This window comes from Osmia lignaria, chromosome 2 (genome assembly GCF_051020975.1).
Source record: "Osmia lignaria lignaria isolate PbOS001 chromosome 2, iyOsmLign1, whole genome shotgun sequence".
NCBI lineage: Eukaryota > Metazoa > Arthropoda > Insecta > Hymenoptera > Megachilidae > Osmia > Osmia lignaria.
This window is the reverse complement of record NC_135033.1, coordinates 10,942,071-10,963,410: the sequence shown is the minus strand read 5'-3', so window position 1 is coordinate 10,963,410 and position 21,340 is coordinate 10,942,071. Positions and strand designations below refer to the sequence as shown.

The 21,340-nt window shown below is 37.8% G+C and overlaps 2 protein-coding genes across 6 annotated transcripts; one reads left to right on the top strand and one right to left on the bottom strand.

The window, feature by feature from the left end:
* Nucleotides 1-81: 81 nt before the first annotated feature.
* On the bottom strand, nucleotides 82-15,729 carry Unc-76 (fasciculation and elongation protein Unc-76). Of its 2 annotated transcripts, none has more exons than XM_034333861.2 (9): nucleotides 15,709-15,729; nucleotides 6,506-6,758; nucleotides 1,716-1,838; nucleotides 1,393-1,549; nucleotides 1,214-1,322; nucleotides 870-1,132; nucleotides 718-793; nucleotides 591-656; nucleotides 82-510 (listed from the first exon to the last, which is right to left on the bottom strand). In XM_034333861.2, exons 2-9 carry the CDS (start codon nucleotides 6,517-6,519, stop codon nucleotides 494-496), a joined length of 825 nt encoding a protein of 274 aa, XP_034189752.1. In that variant the 5' UTR covers nucleotides 6,520-6,758; nucleotides 15,709-15,729; the 3' UTR covers nucleotides 82-493. The 2 variants fall into 2 exon arrangements, with proteins under 2 accessions (XP_034189752.1, XP_034189751.1); XM_034333860.2 differs by lacking the exon at nucleotides 15,709-15,729 and adding an exon at nucleotides 7,894-8,222.
* On the top strand, nucleotides 11,245-21,314 carry LOC117608562 (arylalkylamine N-acetyltransferase 1). Of its 4 annotated transcripts, XM_076689796.1 has the most exons (5): nucleotides 16,799-17,192; nucleotides 18,092-18,135; nucleotides 18,251-18,515; nucleotides 20,163-20,379; nucleotides 20,859-21,314. In XM_076689796.1, exons 2-5 carry the CDS (start codon nucleotides 18,118-18,120, stop codon nucleotides 21,055-21,057), a joined length of 699 nt encoding a protein of 232 aa, XP_076545911.1. In that variant the 5' UTR covers nucleotides 16,799-17,192; nucleotides 18,092-18,117; the 3' UTR covers nucleotides 21,058-21,314. The 4 variants fall into 4 exon arrangements, with proteins under 4 accessions (XP_034189759.1, XP_034189760.1, XP_076545911.1 ...); XM_034333868.2 differs by lacking the exons at nucleotides 16,799-17,192; nucleotides 18,092-18,135 and adding an exon at nucleotides 11,245-11,381; XM_034333869.2 differs by lacking the exons at nucleotides 16,799-17,192; nucleotides 18,092-18,135 and adding an exon at nucleotides 12,410-12,814.
* Nucleotides 21,315-21,340: the final 26 nt, after the last annotated feature.

Here is a 21,340-nt window from a genome sequence, read left to right as displayed (position 1 = left end):
TGGTAGGAAGTAGTCTACAACAGGTATATTTTTCTACATAAATATAAGTATTTTCGGTAATATATAGTAAATTTGCTCACATATTTCGATAAAATCTTTATGTACAAAAAATTACAAAAAACTGAATTGTCACGAAATTCATGATGTATACAAAAATGAAAGATTGTATAATTCATACACGACAAGAGGTATTTCAAGGAGCGTATATATAGATAATTAGAAATATATCATATGTAAAATAATATACACGTTATAATGTATAAACTAAGACTAGATGTGTATGTCATGGACTCTACTTATAAATCTACAATCGATACAGAGTGTAGTCCGAGACATAATTTATAAGCAAAATCACTTGCCTTAACGCAAGAAGATGCGGCACAACAACGGCTGAAAGCGTACTGGCAAGAACAAAGCAAACTGTATTCTCCAATAAGTAATATTTTTCTTTCTGATTTTTATCGATCTCCTTGTCAAATTTACGATATACTCACTAAGTAGGACATAGAACTGAAAAAAAAGAATTAATTCTCTTAAACATCATTTGAAACTCTTTTATAAAAATGTCAGTAAATAGAAGATTCAATTACCTTTGAGTATGTAATCTGTTAACAAAGTAGGTACAGTTGGGCTATCTTCGCTAATTGCTTTTAATACTGAGAAAAAAATTATAATTAATATTAAATTATATTCACATATTTATTTAATGATACTTACTTTTTATAAGGACCTGTAAAGCCTGATTGTCTGGTGGACCACTGTCTGTATGATACGGAATTACAGTAGTCAAATACTAAAATAAATATTAAGATTATACAGTTTTAAACCCATGTTTATAAATTTATTAATTTCCCTGTTGTGTATTTTACCTTAGACTCTTGAAGGGACCTATGTTGTGGTAAAGGGCTAGTACCATTTTGCATTTGATTTCTCTTTTTTGTAACGTGATGCTGCCTTCGTCGGTTTTGCACTGCTAACAGCAAAGAAATAAACTGATTTTTTAGTTCTTTTTCATACTCTAATTCGTCACGTAACGCAAGCTCTGCGATTAGAGTTTCGCTCAAAGCTCCCACTAAGGATTCCATTTCTCCAAGTAATTCAGTCAGTTGACTGGAGGTAAGTTGCTTTAATTCTAGAACAGACGGTTACAATTCAGATTAAGAAATCTATTACACGACAATTTACTGCTTCCTATGAGTTCATAAAATTATACTTTTCTCATGAAGTGGTGAGCCTAAAACTTCTCTGCTTCTTTCCAGTGCTTCATCGCTGTCTAACAAAGATCCATCAGAGTCCGGTGATCTTTCCATCGAAGGACTTTCCTACACGATAATGATCAATAATTTCTACAAATTTTCACAATTTATTAGCTTAAAAGGCTACTTTACTTGCCTGCATTATATCATCTATTTCACGGAGAACTTCCTCAGCAGTTTTTAGAGGTTCCTCTGGACTGTGCGTATCAGTGCTACTGGATAAGATCAAAGCATGCATGTCCAAATCAGTTGCAACAGCCTCGTCTTCGCTACTTAAATCCTCTAGTTCAGGTCTATTGCAAACAAAATAAAAGCACCCAATTTGCAAATATTCAATTATATTCTTCAGACACTTTGCTCTGTCTCGTCTGTTTTTTTCTAATACTTTCGAAAATTTTGTGTTGCCAAATTAAAAGCATCAAACCTAAATAACTGCTTATACTTTGGATAGACATTTACCTTTCGTGTGGGACCGGCGCCTCGTTCAAATTTAATGCAGGCATGTGCATTTTCCTAGCATAAGACTTGCTCCAATCTATTGGTAATATGTTACCAAACGTGCCAGTAATCGTCCACCACATTCTGCAATGAAAAGAACGAACTTTTATTACAATATTGGCAACAAACAAGAAAAAAGTTTTACAATCAACAAAATTTTGAAATATCCTGTGAAACGGATTGCTACAACTAGTGGATTGTTCCATTCAATTTTTATCTGGACTACTGATCTTTAATTTTAAGGTAGCCGCGACGATTCCCACGTGTATTACCGTGTTAAACGCCTGTGAAAGACACGATAAGATTCCACGTTGCTAAGGACATTATTTAATCTAGCGTGTCTTCGTTTTCTGGGATTCAGCGTGTGAATCATTCGGCTCTGGTAGGCGTTTCCGGGACCCGTGTACAGATAAACCAGTAGACTGTAACTCATTTCAATACAACAATACGTCTATTTTAAGGAAATGAAGTTTCGTATGCATTTACGAACGGGCCTTTCTCACACCTCCTCCGATTTGTAAACAATTCTGATGGCATAATACATGATAACAATTGTTATTTCTTTTACGGTTCTTTAATGAACCGTAAAAAATATATTGTTTTAATGATTTTAATTGCACTCTATTAAACGACTGTCTCTCTTTCACAGGGAATATGATACACAGGGACGATTCTCAGAAATAAAAAGAGCAGAAAGCAGACTGGTCGATGGTGTTGGACTAACAAATGGAGGTCAATTCGACCCACTTGAGTTTCTCATTAATGTTAAGTGCATTAAAGAGTGACTTCATCCTGTGCGCATGTTAGCTATACATTAGAACGAACGCCCAAACGTCTGAAAGAATCATCATCGCGTTAAGAAACGGCCACGCTACGTGAGCAAATGAAGAGAAGAAAAAATAAATATTACTTTAATTTACCGTTCGTTTACAATTCGAAAGGAATCGCCGCAGTGTAATAGTACACAAAGGGTTAATTGGAACGAGAAAAGTAGAGTGAAATTGAATTCCATGGAAGGAGCGTATGTGCCTCTTGATTATTAATTCATTCTTCGGTTCAATGATCCGCGACGAGGTCGTGGAGTTCTTGTACACTATCTGTTGCATAATATCAATGGCTTACTAGAAAAAAAAAAAGAACACCACGTCTTCGTAAATGTAGAGTAATAAATCATCAGGATAGGTCCAGATTCTATTGAGTCGAAGCAGAGTCATTTAAAGGAGCACTTCCGAGGAAGACCTGTTACATGTTAATGCTGTTTCAGAGAAAACTGATATATGTATTCAGATATGAAATAAAATTTCAAAATCACCATCAGCACCAACCCCAAGTCGACATCAGAAATGGAAATGGTTAAAAATAAAATGTTTACATTATGTAAAAATTGCAAGCTAATGGCACCGCATTACAATGCATATTCTCTTGAATGTACTAGTCAGTGGATAATTCATCCAAGTATATAAAGAAATAAATAAGCGAATATCCGTTTCTCTAGACATAGATAAATAAATTTAACCGGGTAAACGGGACGTGAACGAGCTATTGCTATAGAGTATAAAGGAACATCGTATCAGGCTAGCAAGAGCGCGTGCGCTGCTTTATTGACGTTTGTCCATCCGGAGGGTGGCTCGATAAGAACGACGGAACAAAACACAGAGATCAAATTTTCATGCCCAGCGATTCGATCACGCACGATTTCTTTGCAACCATCAGCAATCTATGCGATCGCGTTACTGACCGTTCTCGATTTCCTACTTTCTTTCGCGTTCTTTCGTCCCTCCGCGTCCTACGGAATTCATCCTTTTCATCAAGAAGATATTTCAAAATGTTGATTTAAATTACTTTGTACAGATACAAATGATACGTATTCGTGATTTTGATATTTAACAAGAGAGTTCATAAAGGTCGCAGTGCTTGTGAATTGCTTTCCTTAATTGCTATTAATTCTGAGAATTTGAAAGGCTCCCCTATAGAAAGGGAAAGAATCGGTTTAATGGTACTTAATCCTAGACCTTCCGTTTCCTGCAACGCTCTATTCTGTCGCAACCAGCTATTGAAGTCCACGGGCTCGCATAGCTACTTAACAATCTGTAGCTGAACGTGCTTGGTAATATTTTAACGTTCAGGCATCGCTGTACAATTAAAAAGACTCGGGGTTGTTCTTTTGAACCGCGAAGTGCCATTATGGAACACGACCTTTTTTACGTGACCCAAGATTTCATTTGTAATTCATAAAATAATTTTCTTGTACATGATAGCGACAAATTGGATTACGAACAATGCTCAAGCGCACCGGATATGTACGCACGGATGCGTTTATTCTTTCGGACCTGGTGCATATGCATATGAAAAGCGTCAGCAATACCGAACAAGACACGTGCAACAGCACGTGTCGTATCCGCAAACCTCGGACATTGACCCCCTGATTTCGCGCAAAAGCTTATAGTTTCGATACTTTGATTAATTTGAGATATGATTGCGTCTACGCAGTTATTGAGAGGTTATTGCGAAATGTTTGATAAGAAGAATGGCCTGAATAAAGAAGAATAGAGTTCCAGGTAGAGGAGCGTTGCACTCGAGTAGCAGGTACATAACAGCTTTGAAAGAACAAACGTAGGTCAATTTGGCCTGACCCTAGGGGGTTTAAAACCAATTCTCCTAACTCTGATACAATCTCGAGAAAGAACCTTTTTCTCTTTCAGGTAGGCGTGCAAGTTTATTTTCCTCTCAATCCCTTCCGATCGTCTAGACAAATTTTGAGAAGGGCAGGTGACTTCAAAGAAATTATGCACAACAGTAGGTTACAGTGAAGGTTCAAACGAGTTTAAGAACCCCGGCCAACGTTATTCTACACCGAAGAAGATACAATTTTGCGCTTCGTTGAGCGTTTCACCTGCAGTCTCGCTCGTTACGAAGTGTAATATTCGGTCGGACACCTGCACAGCGGCTACAAACTGCTGATCTTTCAACGAAAATACAAAGCTGAAATATATTGCTGAGGATTAAAGTATTTAATCCTATGATTCGAAGACATACACGCGTTTGTTCTATCCTTCAGAATATTTGCAACTTTCGATTTTCCCTGACTCTATTCAACTCTTCGCGAACAACCACAAGACATTTAGATTTGTCTGCAGGACGGATGATGATAGTCTAATTAGAAGGTAAGTTTCTTTCTTGTGCAGTGTCCACTTCGTGGAGAGAAAGCTGCTGAACGCGCCGCAGAACGTCATGTAGAGAGTACTCATGGTGGCACACTTTTCAGTTGGAAAATCGATACCGTGATCTTAAGGACTACGTGCATATTAATTGAAAATTTCTCTACTAATTATAAAACAAAAGAACAGAATACTATCACCGGATTAAAATGATTGGCAGTGAGGTAAATTGGATTACAATTATTAGAAAAACGTAACAAAATGATATGGTTGTCGACAAAGAAAAGAAGATAATACCCGTTGAACCGTATCAATCTCAAGATTTACCGCAACTACCTGTAACGGCTCTAATGAAACCATACGACTATCGTTCAGCGATATTGGTTTAGCTCGAGCATCGAGTGAAACTGTTTGTGCGTCTTAACGAGAGTCGAAGAAAGCGTTAACGTGAGATTATTTAACGTGTTTTCCATGTCACGTGAAACTTGAGATTCACGGTAGAAGATCGAAACTAAAAAGTCTGACTACGTTAACTGCATTCTACATTTTTCTTTCAAAGATATTTCGACGTACAAAGTAAGCCGCATAATGAAATTTGTTAAATATTTAACTTGGATCATTAATGCAATTACTGGCACATAATCCCTCTAAGTTAATTAAAGCGATGCTCCTGATAACCGCTGTAGGTCAGTACCGATCCACGTGGCATTGGAGCGCGTAAACCGGTATAATCTTTGCGCTTGTTGCACTTTATATGAATTGTAAACTCGTGCTCCTCGTAAAAGCCTGCTCTCTCATCGAGCTACTGAAATACCTAAGCTGATCTAGTAATTATGATTCACGTGCGAATAATATTGCAAACAGCGAGCGCTACATAAACGATTATTTCCGCTAGGGCAGAAGCCGCCGGGGAGGAGGCTATCATTTACTTTATAACGAGAATACATCAGCGGCAGGTGTAATAGATATCTCAAGGTAAATGCGACAATTTGAACGCGATAACTCCAGCAATCTTCAGGGGTATTCATTTATCCGCTCCGCCTCGGAGGAATTTTTTTCTTTCATTTTTCTTTAATCGTCCAACGTGGCCACGTAAAACCGGTATAACTGTACCGGAGATATCGCATGACCCAAGGGTAATAGAAACTTCTCAATCGCGCGTGTACCGACATCATTTTCACTTTATGCACTTTTTTCCTCGCAGCTACCCCGTTGAAATAGACGGTTCAGTGGTTACAAATTCGATACAAGAATGCATCGGTTATTTTATCAACCAGGGTCGGGCTCTGGGCCTGGGCAGCCGCCTACGTCTTTGTAAAATTAATACTTCGCGTATTTCAATAATGCCTACCATTTGTATAAAAGAATCTAGTACCTGAAAAATTGAACTTCCGGTCACTATCTTCTATATTATTGAAAGTTTATTAATACTTAAACGATCGCTCTCGTGTTTCAATGCTTAGATGCCGGTCATTTAAGTGATAACCTGACGATAAGAAGTGTTTCATATTATTACAAAAACCATTTTAATGATAGATTAAGCGATTCGAAGGGTGAATCCTCGCGAAGATGTAATTAGCTGAAAAAACTTACTGGCACTCGTTCATGATCTCCTCCTGTGTCCGCACTTGCACAGGTGCCAGGGACTCGACGTCGGTGCCGTAATCGCGAAAACAGGATGTTATCTTTTCGTCGAAGGTGTTAACGAGATCCTCGAGGCTGCCGCTGAAAGGGCTGAACGTCCCCTCCTGTAGAATATCGGTGCCATTTTCATGGGTCGTCGGTGGCTCGTTCGCGTTGCAATTCTCCCCGTAGCTGCTGTTCAGGCTGCTGTCTAATAATTGTTCTAAATATAAAAAAAGAATCTCCGCTATAATCGCTCACTTTCGACGATAATGGTTAATTGTAAACGTCCGTCGAGATCGTGTCTTTCACAAAGTTCCAGTTTTATTTTTAGCGCTAAAAACGCGTCAGCCTGTGCGTTAAACGTATTCAGTTAAATCGAGAGAGAGAAGAGTAAACAGACAGATCCGATAGTGTGGGACGCAATAAACGCGAAAGATGGGTCACTGTTTGTATACAGGGGCGTATCATACCGAGCGCATCGCGAGATAGACACTTCTAGAGAGAAATGTATGCACACGTACGCGGCTTTAAAAGGCAAGCCGATATTAATTACATCTTCCAGAGATATTATCAATTGCGCCAAGAGTAATCGGATTTTCGCGTGAACGACAATGACGCGTATAGAGGATCGAATGTTTCCAGGATTAAATGTCTGTCATTTTTCTGGAACGCGTTAATACATAGGCCGGTGTTTGGAGGACGGATCTCGACGTTTGTTTCAACGATGTCGCGAAAAGTGATACGGAGTTAGAGCGTACACGAAGGATATTAGACACCAATTGTACGCATGACGTAGCCTTTTGTCGTGCTCCGAAGGTCGCTTCTTAGCGCTGGCATGTACGCCAGCCAGCCACCCTCGTCATTTAATTTGCACGTCCGCAAAATGAGCGTGACCACGCGTGCACGAACATATTTCACGCGTTTACGCAGCCAACATAACCAGTTCCCACTACCAAGAAACTCTTTCGGTTTCGAAATTTCCGTTTCTGCGGTACCGCCTCGGGTTGAAACGCCTTTTTTAGTCAAAGCAAAGAGAAGATCGCACAGATACCGCGACCGTTCGATTATTATCGAAGTCATCGTCGTCGTTTCATAAGCCTATACGATCACCCACTATCGTGGCAATCTGAGAATCGATTAACGACCAGAATACCGTCCCTCCAACCTTCGACCCGTTTATTCTTTAATTTTTGCATTTGACGTAATGCGTTCAGCAACGATCATTTTGAAATTCAGTACATCGCGATAAACTTTTGATCCTTGGCGAGGTTACGTCGCTGCTGCGTGACAGCGGAGTAAGATGCGCAATGATCTGAGAACAAAGTAACAGAAGAATATTGTACGCATTTTCGCACCTGTCAATAGATTCATATTCTTCAAGCTGGCCGTGTCTTCTTCCTCGAAACGTGCGAGGGGTGCCTCGAACTTCAACTCGGCGATCTTGCCCGCCATGTCCCTCATTATTGACCGTGTAGGGAAGAACCGGGAGCTAGCCTATCACCGTGCTGAAATTCGGCACTGTACACTTACGGCAGCGCCCCCGAGGCGCACCGTTTTTCTCGTCGTTTTATAATTTTTCACGAAGGTAAGGGAGAAAAAGGGCGACAACACATGAAAACAGCGACCGACTTTCGGAGACACGATCCACCGCCTGCGAGACTTCGCGAACGACTGACGCAGAGGGGGCTCGTACAAAGGAGTGGGAGAAGATGATTGCTCGTCACCATGACAACCGCTAGCTGAGCGCGCCGATGCTTTCGACTCTACCCGTGACTCACTAACCACTGACCACATCTTACTGATAATACGAAATATACGTAAAAATTAGTTAAAAATTATACTAGTAGAATAATTTTCTATTAAATATAAATTCAATATTATAATCTATTCCTGTGTCAAGTACCGAATAAATTTATTTTTATAATCAACGTCAGTCAGATGGCATGACGCACCGACATTGACTGCCAGCGCCGTCTAACGGCCGAGCGCCGAACTACGACCAAACTATCGATAAGTATAAAAATAGTTCCACTTATCGACAGATGGAAATAGCGTTTCAAAGTTTGGCGGTCTATTTGAAAGAGTACCTTCAACTTTAAAAGTTGGAGTCTGCTGCTAGATGGCGTCAAAACAATCGCTTCTAAAGCGCGGGTAAAAATAAAATTAAATAAATAATTGTCTCTTAAAATACTAAAATTTTATACAAATAATAAGATTTGAAATTTATCTATAAATTATATAATTTATCTATAAATAAACTTTTAGTATCTAAAAAACGTCCAATTAAAAAATGCCGTAATTTTTTTCTAAATTACACATTCAACGAGAAGTTTCTTAATGCTCTCCGATTATATTTTGCATAATTGCCACGACCAACTGAAAGAAAACCAAGATAAGCGAGCCGCGCCTCAATTATTCTCAAGTAGAAAAAAAAGAACTTATATGATCCTGTTAATGCATGAACAAAACGATTAACACTTGTGGGTGGAACTCCTTATTCGAAGGTCTGATTTTGACATTTTCTGTTCGACCTGCTCTTTCGAGCAAATGCCAAAACGTGTATCCCGTTGCACGATGATCTATACATTGTTTACGAAAGGACAATCACCAACAATAAATGTCCTCGTCTCTCGCATTTTTGTAACACCTCATTTTTGTTCCCTTTTAACATTCGACGTTTCGATACGAGATATGAATATTGGGCCAGAGTGATTTACATGTTTGTGGGTCGTGTAAAGAATGCAAAAAAATAGTTATAATAGAGAATTGTAGTTAACCTTGATAATGTAGCTCATAAACTACATTGTCGGTATCAAGTGGTGATTAACAAAGGCATAAGGAGCATAATTTTACTGATACGTGATCTAGATGGTATCGATCTCGAAGAATCCGTCGATGTAACACGTGTGGTTCGAACATTGATTCAATAAATCGTTTCTTTAAGAAATATATAAGTTACAAATAAAAAAAGAAACTAATAATAGAGAAAAATGACTAAGAAATCATCCACGGTTAATGCTGGACTGAAAATATTAAAACATGATCTATATTATCCCGTGTCTGACTATATACGGATGTTTCTACTGCCCCGTTTCCCCATATTAAACACAGAATGCTTAGCCTTATTTCTCGATTACGTTCGAGTAGGTACCGATTGAATTTTATCTGGATAATTGATCAATTTTAAACCGACTAGTAATCGGGCAATGTTTGCAAGTAAAAAAAGGAATCATAAAACATTCATGAGGCAAGCGATTGCGGTTGAAAAAAAGATATTATTCATTGCATTGACAATGTTTCGCGTGTGCTGATTCTCATAGAACCAAAGCTTTGGTGACGCTGCTATTCTATAGATTGAAATAAATCAACGATACTTTACATAAAGTACCCAATAAAGAGGAAGTAGAACAGGGAGCACTGATTTATCGAGCACCACTTCAAATGATAAAACTGATTCAAGTTGTGTATTAAATTATACCATGCTGCTTAGTAAAATATCGTAATAATCATTTCATAATTCATTATAAATTGGATGATTAACGATGTAGAGATACGATACTGATATATATCTTTTACTTTGAGCAATGATTACCGACGATAATTCAATCGATGATACTATCGAAAATCATACATTTACATTATTTCTTCAATACTAACAGATTATATAACGTCTGTAATTTCTATTATTATTTCCCATAGGAGTCGAATAGTACTGTTCGTGTTAGAAAGTAATTGATCATTTCGTTGTTGTGATTTGTTTACAGGCATGTCGATTGTAGATTGAGATTTATCAATGATCGTACGACACAGTTTTCTAGAGAATAGATCAGTGTCAGAAGATATAATTGAATTTTCTTTCAAGGCAAACCATCTCAAGATAAATATTCGAAAGTGTCTAGAGAACTGTTAATGGCTTAATAAACCCTTGTATTACATGATGCGTACACTCTGGCTCAAAAATCTTTGATATAATTTGGAAATTTTTTACATAGATGATGAAGTGATTTTTATTACCTAATGATCGACAAACCAATCAAGTGGCAATTGAATTAATCTTACATTATTTTCCTTGAAAAAATTTCTTGATTCTACACAAAATTCAGCAAGTGCTTTAATGAAACTTTTGAACGATGATGTAAGTTCGTCAGTGATATCGCTGAGCGGATAGATTCAATAAAATTCACGGAGATAATTTGTATTATCTATAATGGTATCTGTTATGGACTGCTTTGTAATTATAGGCGTGGAAACTGCAATTACAAGCGTCCATGGCAATCATACGTAGCAAATGATGGCTACCGCTAGTTTCTCGTATCATCAACTAGTCACGTCCGTATAGTGTTTTCAAAATGTTGTAGTCTTGTAATCGTTAAGGCCATCACGGTTGATGTTACAGTCACAATATGCGAGGGAATATGCATAATGATAAATAGTCTCTACCTGAACCGGCACGAATCAATTGAAATTTCCGCAAAAGATGTATGAACGCACGTTAAGTCACTTGATTCTATTATCATCGTATTGGAACTGTTACACTGGATGCTGGGGAACTTTTCTATGATCGCGTTCAGCCCATCCTCCTGGAGGATGGTGATTGGTTAGTCCCAGATCTAGCAATTTAATGAAATTCAATGAAAAAATAGAGCTGGGGCTACCCTTTCCATGGGTTCCTCGTCGAAGGGATATTACGTGCCGGATGGTAATGACCCTCCCTATTGCTCGAACTTTGTTCTCACGTTGGCAGTGCGTAGTTGGCGATAGACTGAAGGGGACACATCGGCGTGTTTCGTTCTTTTGAAAACAGAAGAAATTACGTTCAAGAAGCGCGAGGCTTCTTCTTCAGGTACGTAAGAAACAATACAACAAATTCCTGGTAAAAAAAAGAGCTGTTGTTTCGCTTAAAAGATTTTACAGGAGAGAGATTTCTCTTTTGAAAGATTCATAAAAACTTTTTCTTTTAAGTTTGAGAAAAAACATCGCTGCATCTTTTTCCTCTTACTTTCGTCTGACCGAATGACATCATAAGAAGCTAAACGTTTTGTTCGTGTTGTAAAAAACAATGCTAGGTGAACTGATTCATTCTATACTTTTTTACTACGTAACGATAAATCGATTTTCTCACGTGTTAGAGTAATCCGATCACCGGATTTATTGGACAGCGAAAGGTTAGCAACGGGTTCAGAGGCGAACGTTTCACTGACCGAGGATATATTTTCCCCGAAGACGAGCAGTAGCTAAAGGAAGCCACTTTATCTCACTGAAAGCACACAGTTGCGGTGTAAATATATCGGCAACGACAGTGTTTCTCCTCTATCCTTTGCCATTTATTCTTGGATGAATCCGTGGTGCGTCTCGTTTTACGCGCGGAAATAGCTATCTCTCTGCTGTCCTGTTTAATAAAAATCTCGTTTAATTGCATTCTCAGGCACCACAGTTATGCAAATCATTTTATTCACTGTTGTCGAGGAAGAATATTAAAAAGAACGTGTCACGTTTTTGTTGATAAAAAAATTCTTCACAAATTATTATGAAAAATTAAAAGAAAAAGAAGAAGATCCATCTAACCACTTTTCATTTATTTCCTATCATTTCATTAAAAAAAATAAACTAATTCAGTTGGCTTTGGAGTAAAATTCACAGAAATAAATAATTTATAACTGAAAATCCAAACTTATTGTCCAAAGATCTCTCACAAACTAGTATTTCACGTTTCCGAAAAAAAAAAAAAAAAAAGAAACAAAAGGACACTTGATTCAGCGTTCGAAATCTTAACCATATATTATATCCGATCAATATTTCCAGACGTCTCGGAAGGACTTTATAACATTGCCGTGTCCACTGTTCTGCTATCTGTTTCTCGGCAAGAAAGTTCCGACCACTTGTACGGAATCATTGATAACGATGAAATTCAGTCGATAACGAATTATCTGAACACTGGTTGAATGCTAAAACAAAGATCATCGCGTCGTGCATAGTGGACGACAACGTTTCGACCTGTGTACACAAGAATTACATACATATCTCTTTCTATCCGGCGTGGTCAGCTGTAATTCGATTATACGCTTCGCTTTCGGAACTTCGGTGCACGTGTTCCAAGTACAAAATATTCTATGTGACAAGTTTCATGTATTTCCACCGACCTGCTTGCAGTTATTGCTGTCTCGACCGAAATCTGTTTAAAGAAAGTGTCACGTACCGATAAAAGAAACAAAAGAGGAAGAGGGGACAGCTAATCGTTGAATACCTGTCTCGATTTCTTTCGAACAATCTCGTTCGGTAAGTGTGATGTTGATCGTTGTATACACATTTTTAAACGACACGCTTGTACAAGAGTTGAACAGCTTTGATTGATGTGTCATCCATATGTGGATGATACCAGAACAGAGATGAATATACTATACAAATTTCGAATTATTTGATACGCGGCAAATTTTTCTCCAGAGATACACAGTTTGTTGAGAGAATGAAAAGGGATCGAGATTGATTAGGTTGCTAGGTTGCCTTGATCAACATTGATTAGGTTGCCACGCAAGCTCTCTACGTTGATGTAGATACGACGAGGATGAAATGTTTGAGAATATTCAACTTAGATAACTAGTCGTGACTAAAGATTTCAATTAGAAGGTGTTTCTCAGAACTTATGCAGCAACCTCTAATTTGCATATCATCGATACAATAAGCCGAACTGTTTAAAGAACCGATTCCGTCATTGGGTTCAATTCCTTTCGAAGCTCTATCACTTCAAGCAGATACAGCAGAGCCTCTAAAACGAGCTCATGTTAGCACTAGATCGAACGCTAAACGAGATTAGCCTCGATTGCAACGATAACACGCGATCGTGTACAAAGCTAGAATACAAATTTTCTTTTGCACGCTGTTCATTCACATTGCGTTCGATGCGAGCTCTGAATCTACTGCGTAGAAGGAATCGTGATATTTTTTTCATTTGTCACCTGGAATAATATAACGAAGAAGTTAAAAAAGAAGTTGAGAAACATACGGGAAGATAAAGAAGAAACAGGGCCACCGTTCGAACGGGATAGAGAGACGATTTGCGTAAACGGTTGATTGAAGTAACCGTACCATTATTAACCGTGTTCTTGTTTTCAGCGTTTAAGTAATTGTTATGCAGCGAACGATAACGCAATTGTACGAAAGCCAGTCAAGTGGGACGCAATCTTTTATCGCGAATAAAAATACTGTCTCCTTCTATCGATATGTGTACTTTGTGGTCGGAGAAAAATCGCTCGATATGATCATTTTGCAATGCTAATTACACCATTATTTTAATTGTCTCTAATGATCCTATAATATGTGAAGAAACTTGTTTCTATAGTTGGTCTAGAATATCGACGAACACGTAAGGGAGATTGATATTTTCTGAAACAAGTTCTTCGAGGAGTGATTGATAATTTCTTTGCAGGACGCACCTGTTGCGTTTTTAGTTATATTATATAGGACGCATAAGGTGCGTCGTCGGTTTTGAATTAATTAAATCGTTCCAGGTTTAACTGTATCAGGCAAGCAAGCACATCGATTCGAAGGCGTGTCCTGTGTAATTTCTCGGGTAAATCGCAATTAATTCCAAGGAGTACGGCAGAGGGTTCAACGGTAATTAATACATTTACACGTCAGCTAATAGATTTATTACGCAGAACACGTTACGCGTCGATGTTTCAAGGCGATCGAGAATAATCAAACTCCCGTGGTCACTCGATATATTTTATTATGTTATGGACCACCGATAACGTATTCAATGTTGCAACCAACGATATTCTCAATCTTCCTTAATAACGGGTGATTAGAATGTGAAAAAAGAGACGTGAAATTGAATCTGAATGATATCACGTAGGATAGTGATACGAAAAACTAGCATTGAGCAACAATGAAATGATAACGCAAGCTACTCTAATTAGTCGAAAGACGGTGAAAAGGAAACCATGAACTCGATAACGTAGAATCGTAACTTTTTAAAGCACGTGCCTCGGTCTCGAGGTAAACTTACGTTGCAATTACTGTAAATCTAATGCGAGAAACAGGTGTAAGACTTTATTCCGATTGGCTTGCCAGTTACGGACGTGGCACCGCCTCTCATACTCGATTGAGAATCGTTTATGTCTATGTGGATCGTGATCACTTAACGGGTGGGTGGTTATGCCAATAAAAAGTGTATCAATGATCGAGCAATAGCAGCATGAGAAAATACTCGATATAGAATTGTCTTTCGAATTATGATACTGCAACAATTTCTTAGATACCGAGGAAAAGAATCGGTACTTTTTTCAGTAATCAATACTGCTTGGGTTACTCGCTGCCCTAAATAACGGTTCACCCGATCCTTCTATATTTCTCGAGCGATCCAGCTTCTCCTCTCTACGATCAGTTCGTGTCTAAGAATTCAATAAATAATACTTCAACACGACACGTAACAACGATACAATTCCAATCGTCCGCGTTCGATTGGAAATTAGTTCGCGAAACACGTAAGACGAGGGAAGAAAAATCAAGGGAACGATCGAAATCACGAAAAGGTCGTTCGATGGCGGAAGTTCAACACCTACCCACCGAATCCGGTTCGAAAGGATTCCAAGAACGACCGAACGATTCTAATATTTCATTGTCGCGTGTATTGGCGATCGTTCGTACGGTTTTATCGAGTCTCGCGATCAAAGGCTACAGAGTGATTGTATTCGCGTTGCAAAGACTCGTAGAGGAGATACCCATCGGTGTTCCGTTCGAAAGATTGATCACAGGACGATAGACAGGATGTGGAAGTAAAAGGTTGATTAGAAAATTGAAAAAAACAAAAAAAAAAAAAAATTAATTGGGTCAAGAGTGAGATTCCATTGCAAGGACCCACGTGTCTACGAAGTTGTGTCCTTTTTAGTCGAACTTGGTAGCTTAGAAAAAGGATAATAAATTAACATTCGATGGCCAGGAACTTAAAGTCGATGTCATTGAATGCCATCTAAGGTATGGCTACGGTTCTCTTTGCTGACCTTCGTGGGTTTAAATCGACAATAGTTCCGTGACCGAACTGGAGCATGTTTTGTGTTCCGTATACTTCAATGGAGTTGCATAATTCACGAATAATCTATCTACGTTACGTTCCACTACCATATCTATCGTTCGTGAATAAAATGAATAAACACTGTCGCTTTCTAACTTACCTCAAAATTAGCAGGGTGAGTAGAGGATGAATAAGTATCCGGTCGCTTGGATCAATCTCCACAGGATGTTTTACGTATTCTGAAACATATTAACAACGATTTGATTAGTCAGGGATTAAAAAGAGGTGTCGATCGGTTGCCGATTCGATACAGAAAGATTTCAATGTCGCATCGTAGAAAAAGCAACGATACGATTCGTTACACGAGTTTGGCGTAGACGAACCGGATACGATTGAAAGGCAATTAGAATTGGACAACAGTTTGCTTAATGAATTCAGTTTCTTCGTCGATGTATTAACGTCAATATCGACGTTTCTTGTCGACATCGAAAAACGTTTAAGCTTCCGGATAGGTAAATTGTTTTGGATTAATCATCGATGGAAACGTTCGATGAATTCTTACATGCTTCGAGCTGGAGATTTATGTAAAATTAAATATTGAACACTTTGGCGTTCGTTTTTTTTAAATCATATTTATGCTTTTTAAGATTAATTTCCGAGAAGAAATCGTTTCCTTTTACGCGACACCCAGTGAAATCTTAGCGTGTAGCTCTTAGGATATATCGCAAAGTAATCGCAACAGTTAGCAATTTGCCCTCTTTTTTCAATTTCTATTAAACGATCGCGTGCTACAGTGTTAAACACTCGTTTCATTTACATTAAACCGATATTAAACGATAAAGCGTGTACACATGTCGACCATTAAAAATTCATAGTGGAATATCGAATATTCCCTTGGCACTATTATGTCGGCGATTATTTACTTGCGGAAAAAAGCTCTCGAACGTTTAATTATTTAAAAGAATCAACGGAAAGAAGAGTCACGCGTGAAACGTGTTGCGTCCGTCTAATAAACGAGTTACATAAAGTATCTTATCGACGGAAAAAACGAAGTGTTCGCGAATGAGTTAAAAAAGTATTGTTACATTACGTTTCATTGTAATTATCAATAAAAATTATTATAATGTTGAGGGATATATAACATATGAGATGTACTGCCGTCAAAGTGTTAAAATGAAGTGACTGCAAGGAAGCAAAAAAACCAATACTTTTTTTAGTTCGCTATAAAGGATTGATTGTATTGATTGAAGTATTTTGTGATGTTACCAATCGCTGAGTATCCCAAAGTATGCTCGTTTGTCCATGAACCTGTAGAAACGGCTTTTGCCCGGTACCGTGAGCGTATATAAGACTGACGACGAGCTATCACAAAGCGCAGTGTTAGATTACCACCTCGACGTCAACAACGAGCATCGTGTTATTGGCGAACTGGTAGCCGGTGTTACTACATTCAGTGACCCGTTAAATAGTTCATCGTGGTCCCATCGAGAAGATACTGGTACCTGAAATTTAAAAGAATCGATTGTTAACATATTGCGGTCCAACATGGAAACTGTGCTGTCCTCGAATTTAGCCAACTCCGGCCGAATCGATGCCAACAAGACCAACTTTGCGAAAGATGTGCCAAAAATTGCAAGATACACGGTAAGATTGGTGTAGCTTCCAAATTATTCCAGAATATCAAAATGTTTAATTTTAGCGGTGAAATAAGAAATTATTCAATCCCGTATCGCTGCCATTTCGAAACGCATTTCTTCGCTTCTCTAATATGACACGATAAATCGAAAAGGAAGCGAACCGTTTGGATGCTTTCGTACTGTCCCCAATCTGTCATTATATCTATCTTGTTACATGTATAAAACAATGCTTACCGTTATTATAATTGCGATTGACGGGCCATTAATAGAATTGAAATGATGTAACTCCGTAATATTAGAATAGATGATGCATTATTACAGAGCATCGATGATTACTAAATTTACCGAAGCCATAAATACCACACTCTTGCCAATAATAACCCATAATTTTGTTCGTATACGAAGCGAATTAACGACTGGACAATGTAATTCGCTAATAATATAATTCCATTGATAAATCGTAAAAAATTGAAGCACTGATGGCATCGAGTTCCTCGTAACGAAGTAGGCGTAATGATGGTCCTAGAAATCAAAATATAAACGTTACGTTCACTGTTGTCATCTAATGTGAATCATTGCGTGGAAGTGGATCAACTATATAATTCAGTCCTCGACTATGTTGGCCATTAATCACCGAGATAAAACGTACCACAAACGAGAACGCGTCGCGAATTACCAGACAGAACCAATGCAACGGGCCATACGTTAATTGTCTCGCGTGAAAGCGTTAATTCAATTCTCGTCGCCGCGAAAACAACGAATTGTTGTTCTGCACTAAGTTGCATTAGGTTACACCAACATATATCCAAAGTGTTACACCATGTGTTATTTTTCAGAATATAAACGACCCGATACGTTACATTGTCTAACGAGTCAAACAAATGTCTTCTTAAAAATTTCTTACAGAACGATCGAATTACTTCTTTCTTACAATGAAATTACTTAATAAAGTAAGCTACTTCTTAGAACGAAAGAAATTTAAGAAGTCTCTTAGGATGCACTAGCTACAGTCTTTGGAAAAATCAAAGTGATTTTTTTACTAACTTTGTTCCTCGACTGTTTCAGCTGGCGGATTCAACGGATAACAATATTGGCATGGATTATCATATTCAAATAGTTACGAAGGACGATAAGCTTAGGATACTAAAATTCCTTAGAAGGTTCTTCTTCAGAGATGAGCCGCTTAATCACTCTATTCAGCTAATACCTGAAAGCGAGGACAGCACCTGCATCGAATTAGAAGAATACTGCAGCATGTCCACGCTCGAAAACAATCTTAGCCTGATGGCGGTTTCGACCAGCGGTGCTATTGTAGGTGTCCTCTTGAATGGTAAGAATTTCACCCAATAACTACACTATACGTATACATATCTGTAACAGCGAAGTAAGTGGTCTGAAACTTTTCATCGGTAGTGTATATGTAAATTAAGAGCCCGATCTCGTTACCGAGAACCTTTTATTCTCTCTAAGAGTGAACAATACAAAGAACTGGTATATTCTACGAATACCAAACGATGAATAATTTCGCTTGAACATCAATATCAAATTGAATGTAGGTTAACAAGTGGATATATCTTAAAACAGAAACCTTTGTCTGCTTAACAGTATCATAGGAGGTCATTGATATTTACCAGGCGTATCTTGTTTGAGCATTGATCTAGTAAAAAACCACAGTTTCGCTTTGAATGGATTAATGCTAAAGATAATAAGAATCGCGCTGAACCTTGAGGACTGGTAAATATAGTCTATCGTGCAGGGATCTGTAATTAAGAGAATGAAAATTGAAAAATTATATAAAAACTGTAAAAAAGTCACGATAAGTGCTTGAAAGAATAATCTGATGGAAAAATAAGCTTAGAAGGGAAGAAGACACGCCTACGAGAAAACGGTACTATTCAACGTTACATAAATTGTTATGCGAGTACCAAGCAAACGTGAGACTTATTAATCGCTACCGGTTATCGCAGCAACGATACAATTATATTACTCTATCGACAAATCCAGTTAGTTACATGTTATGCTGATTATCAAAGCCAACAGAGAAAAATATGTTTCTTCCCTTTTAATATTTTCACGTTTTCATTATCAGGTTCCTCGATCAACGTATCGGTAATGATAGGGGCGATACCATAGTTTTTATATTTTTGCCATATTATTGATGAAGTAATATTGAGACAACGAACAATGAATGAATAAACTGTTTCTCATCGAATACTCGTAGGAATTGTCACTTCGAATGCAAAGTAGATGTTAAACAGTTACCTTCGATATAAATTACCGAGGTTGAGTTCCTTACAGTAAGGCGCTCTATCAATCTAAAATAATCTACCGACTAATTGCTATTAATAGCAGGCAACTTGTCAGTTTTAATTATTGTAAAAATTCCCTTGATTGTTTCAGATATAAATTTCCACGTTAATTTTCAATGAATTAATATCAAATTAATCTGACGATTTAAAAAATTTTGTTTTTGAAAATTCATGCTCGCCAGTATTCCTTTCTTTAATTGCAAGATTCTATATGCATCCGTCTTCCTGTTTCCATTCGAATCGTCAACAAGATTAATCGAATAAAAATTCGTGGGATCTTTTATAAGAGACTTGCAATATCCTCCACAACGGGATGTTTCGATTCTGCGTTTTATGCTAATAAGAGACCTTTAGAATGAATGTAGATACACCGTTCACCACTAAATACATTATACGAGTATTGTCAGGTGAATTTATGACTTGCAATAATGTTAGCAACCATTCGCAACCCACTATTCTTATCAGTCTGCAACTATTCGCTCGTTATCAATATTCTGCAACAAGTCGAACTAGATTTATTCTATATTCATTGACGTTCAAATTATTACACGCAGTTTTGCCTTGCGAATCAAAAATAAAACACGCAGGCTATACATGCAATTATATATTATGATTTCATTAATCCTACCTTAATTAACCGATAAATTATGCTTACTTGTTGCACGCAGGAAAGATGGATCCCCCTTGCGACGAAGAACCCGAGTACATAACCACGTGTGAAAATCCAAAATTCAAGAAAATTCTTAGGTTACTGCGTTACGTGGACAAAAATGTGAATCGGGATGGGCAGTATCAGGGATTGGATATCCTGGAAATTAGAATAATATCAGTAGACACTAATTGGAGGGGCAAAGGAATCGGCAAGGCACTCGTAGAAAAAGCTATGTAAGTATATATATAGTTACTTTAAATCTGCATCCAGTATCAACTTCGTAAGTTTTTAATCGTCTTATTAATGTTCTTTTCTATTAGATATTATTATAATAGATAGATATTATTTATAATTCGTCCAACGAGACGAATTGGTATATGTATACCGCAGTTCACCAGAGTCCATAACTGCGAAAAGACCAGTTTTCGTTCTTTGCGCTTCTCCAGTGCGCATCTTCGCCCTGATTGGCGATACTTCCAAACGAAGTGGAAAGCGATTAGCAGAGAACTCGCTGCGTTCCCCCACCATCTTCCAACCTGCGCGTCGCAGTTATGAACTCTGGTGAACTGCGGCATATACAAATTCACGGGCTCAACGAAGGCCCAACTATCGGACCATCTTGATTTGTTACCTGTTATCGATATATTACGATACCCATAATAAATCGCAATCGATCGAGTATCGATACACATTTGAAATATTCGGTTTACAGTGAAATAGGGAAGGAGAAGGACTTTCACATGGTACGCGCCGACTGTTCGTCCTCTTTTTCTGGCAAACTTTGTGCACGACTGGGCTTTGAACGAATATACGAATTGAAATATGCGGATTACGTTGACGAAGATGGTGATCCTATCTTTTGTCCAGCGTTTCCGCACACATCAATCATCACATACATAAAAAAGCTATAAAGGATACCGCAGCACGATATATTTTTAACATCGAGTACCTGTTTAGAACGAAGAGTAATTATTCTGATAAACGCACTTTGAACTTTATACTGTATTCCTCTTTTTGGCGGTTATTCGAACGTATTGTATTATATATTTTTCGTTTCTTAAATAAACCATTAATTTATTTATTACTTTTATACGATGTAACGTAGCACCGTGATAATTTATCGCATTTGCTTTGTCGAATACTCTTAAAATACATAAATTTATTACTTTGTTGTAATCAATTCACGCAAAGTAA